At 35.0% G+C, this 3036-nt stretch overlaps 1 protein-coding gene across 1 annotated transcript; it reads left to right on the top strand.

Moving 5' to 3' along the window:
• The first annotated feature begins 625 nt into the window (after nucleotides 1–625).
• LOC105046745 (transcription factor JUNGBRUNNEN 1) lies at nucleotides 626–2700 on the top strand. The gene is made up of 3 exons (XM_010925437.4): nucleotides 626–1005; nucleotides 1647–1939; nucleotides 2038–2700. Exons 1-3 carry the CDS (start codon nucleotides 804–806, stop codon nucleotides 2434–2436), a joined length of 894 nt encoding a protein of 297 aa, XP_010923739.1. The 5' UTR covers nucleotides 626–803; the 3' UTR covers nucleotides 2437–2700.
• The last annotated feature ends 336 nt before the right edge of the window (nucleotides 2701–3036 follow it).

The raw sequence follows: 3036 nt of genomic DNA, 5'->3' as shown, positions 1-3036 counted from the left end.
TATTTTAATATAATATATTATTATAATATAATATTAATAGTTTATATTATTTTAATATATATTAATATTATATACTATATTATAATATATATTTTATTCTATTATATATAATATAATTTATTATATTATATTATATATAACAACCTATATTTATGAATATATATTATATAATATTATATATTATAATATATAAAATATTATATTATATTATTATATATAATAAAAAGTATTATGAAAAATATAAATAAATCTTAGCAATTTATCCAAAAAAACTAGTACTGTAAAAGAATATAAGTAATAAATTTTCGTGTCATTTTTATACACATAAAAGGGTATGAATAAATTATTTTTTAATTTAATATGATTTGAAAAATATTTATCTAAAAAAATGTAAATTTCCGGGCAAGCTTTTTATCCTCAGCCTAAAGTGTCTTTCCGACATTCTTGAAGAAGGCGGCAGATCAGACGGCTGGCAGCTTTTATCACCAAGTCAAAGATTACGCTACTTTTAGCTCCGACCTTGTCTCTACCCTTTATCGTTTAGTCGATATCAGACACACCTCAGTTACGTGCATCTAGCGTGCTAGCAGGCCCCCCTCTCTTTTTTTCCACTCTAAAGACTTCTTCCACAACGGGGAGCCATAGTTGAGAGTTCAAAGCTCATGACTTGGACCAAGGCTAGCTACCATCTTTCGTGAAAGGCCTCACATCTATATCCAGAGAAAAGCTAATTCTGGCACAACAAACTATAGAAGGAGAGCTAGAGATATAGAGTGATAGAGCGATCGATGGAGGAGTAGAAGATGGACAACAGAAGTAAGGGAGAGCAGAAAGTAGTGCTAGAAGGGGAGGAGGAGGATGTAGCGCTTCCGGGGTTCCGGTTCCACCCCACAGACGAAGAGCTCGTCGGGTTTTATCTCCGCCGGAAGGTGGAGAAGAAGCCTCTTCGTACAGAAATAATCAAACAGATAGATATCTACAAGTATGATCCATGGGATCTTCCAAGTAAGTGGGGTTCTCTTTCTTCTATTGCATGTTCTCTTGCTTCGTATAGTTGAAACAAATAAAAGGTATCAACGATTATTTTTTTGTTTAGGGGGATTAATAACAAAGCAGTAGGTTTCTCTTCGTTTCTTTTGTTTTTTTATAATATGAAGAAATAATAGTGTCTTTTAATTTTACGGCATAAGCAGGACCTTCTTCCCTTATCAACTATAAATTCCCAGCCTCCAGCCTATGTATTATACCAAAAAATTTGTTCAGCAGTTATTAGATTAATTCAACTAGTGCGATCATGCAAACTCATAGTAGTTGAAGTGAACTTACGGGCTTAATTATCTTTTTATGTTGGAAGTGGACCAGCAAGGAAACTTCAGTATTGGATGTATTCCCCAAGCAAAGAGATTAATTGATCTAACTTGGAGGAATACTAGAAAGATAACGCATATATAAGATTGTCCACACATGATGTTATAGATTTTACCGGCCAGATTAATAATCTATGTGATCATTTGTAGCTAAAAATGTTCCGGCCAATATCATTATAAGGTCCCATTATATGGTAAAGATACTATAGAATCTAGCTGTTTCTGGCTAAAATTCGTTGGTGCCTCTTCCCTTATATGTGTTTTATGACCTTGTAAAAGTTAGCACTGTTGGAGGAGAGAAGGAATGGTACTTCTTTTGTCTTAGGGGAAGGAAGTATAGGAACAGCATAAGGCCCAATAGGGTGACTGGGTCTGGGTTTTGGAAGGCAACCGGCATCGACAGACCGATACACTCCACAGGTGATGCCGGTGATTGCATCGGCCTGAAGAAGTCTTTGGTTTATTATAGAGGAAGTGCAGGAAAAGGCACCAAAACAGATTGGATGATGCATGAATTCCGCCTTCCAGCTACTGACAAGAACAATGACAATTCTCCAAGACTCCAGGAAGCTGTACGTGAGACTTCTCATTCCACTGTCATAATTTCTTTAGTCATTTTTATTCCATGGAGGATCTGAAGTGCTAATAGTTTTCCTTAATGGACTTACAGGAAATTTGGACGATATGTCGAATCTTCAAGAGGAATGTCTCCTACAAGAAATATCAACAAGGTTGGAAAGCATCAGCTAGCAAGCAAATGTCAACTGAATCGAGTTCCAAAACAAGCAGCTTTGAGTCTGATACTGGAGATGAGTACAAGCACCTTGGTTCCTCAGGCATTCTGCGAGGCGAAATGAAGTTGATTACTAATTACTATGAAGAAGAGAACCAGATGCTTCCAAGCCAATGGAACCCAATGGTGCAAGCTCCTTTAACAACATGGCGTCCAAACATTCCGAATCCCAGCACAAACGATCAGTTCTTCAAAGATGGCAACTGGGATGAACTTGGAAGGATAATGGAGTTCATGACTGATACAAACAAAGCTCATTTGGGTAGGTACACTTAAATAACTACATGTTTCTTTTTTTTGTTTTTTTCTAATCCTGTATGTAAATTATAAGACAATGTTACCATATGTAACTATGAAGTAGCTAAGCTTGACAGTTCCATGCCAAGTTCTAAGATAAGGATATGTGTGTGAATTCTACTTGCAATAATTATATGCTTTTAAGGTGTCGATTTTTGGAGACACAATGTATTACTCTGTGGCTATGTTGCAGACTAATCAGTTAAACAGACAGTAAAGACGTTTGATTGTTGTTTGGTCTAATTATCTTTTGTTTGAGGAAATTAACTGATGAGTGGAATTCTCATATTCTGATATTGATCAATGATTTCACTCACCTCTTTTCCATCTTTCATTTGTATATAAATGCTAGTGATTTATAAGTTGCAATATAATAGGATTTGATGTGCGTATGAAGTTTCACATTAATTGGTATGCAATAAAAGTGTGGAAGTACGTACAACTTAGTGAATATGGTTACATCAAAAGTCTACATTGCTTTCAACGTTCAGAATTTTGTATATATTTTTTTAGTTTGAAGGAGAAATGGAAGAAGTTCGAATGTCGACTTTGAATATATAGCTTGGTTGCAGAAATGAG

The sequence above is a fragment of the Elaeis guineensis genome, chromosome 6 (genome assembly GCF_000442705.2).
Source record: "Elaeis guineensis isolate ETL-2024a chromosome 6, EG11, whole genome shotgun sequence".
Taxonomy (NCBI): domain Eukaryota; kingdom Viridiplantae; phylum Streptophyta; class Magnoliopsida; order Arecales; family Arecaceae; genus Elaeis; species Elaeis guineensis.
This window is presented reverse-complemented; position numbering and strand designations above follow the sequence as displayed.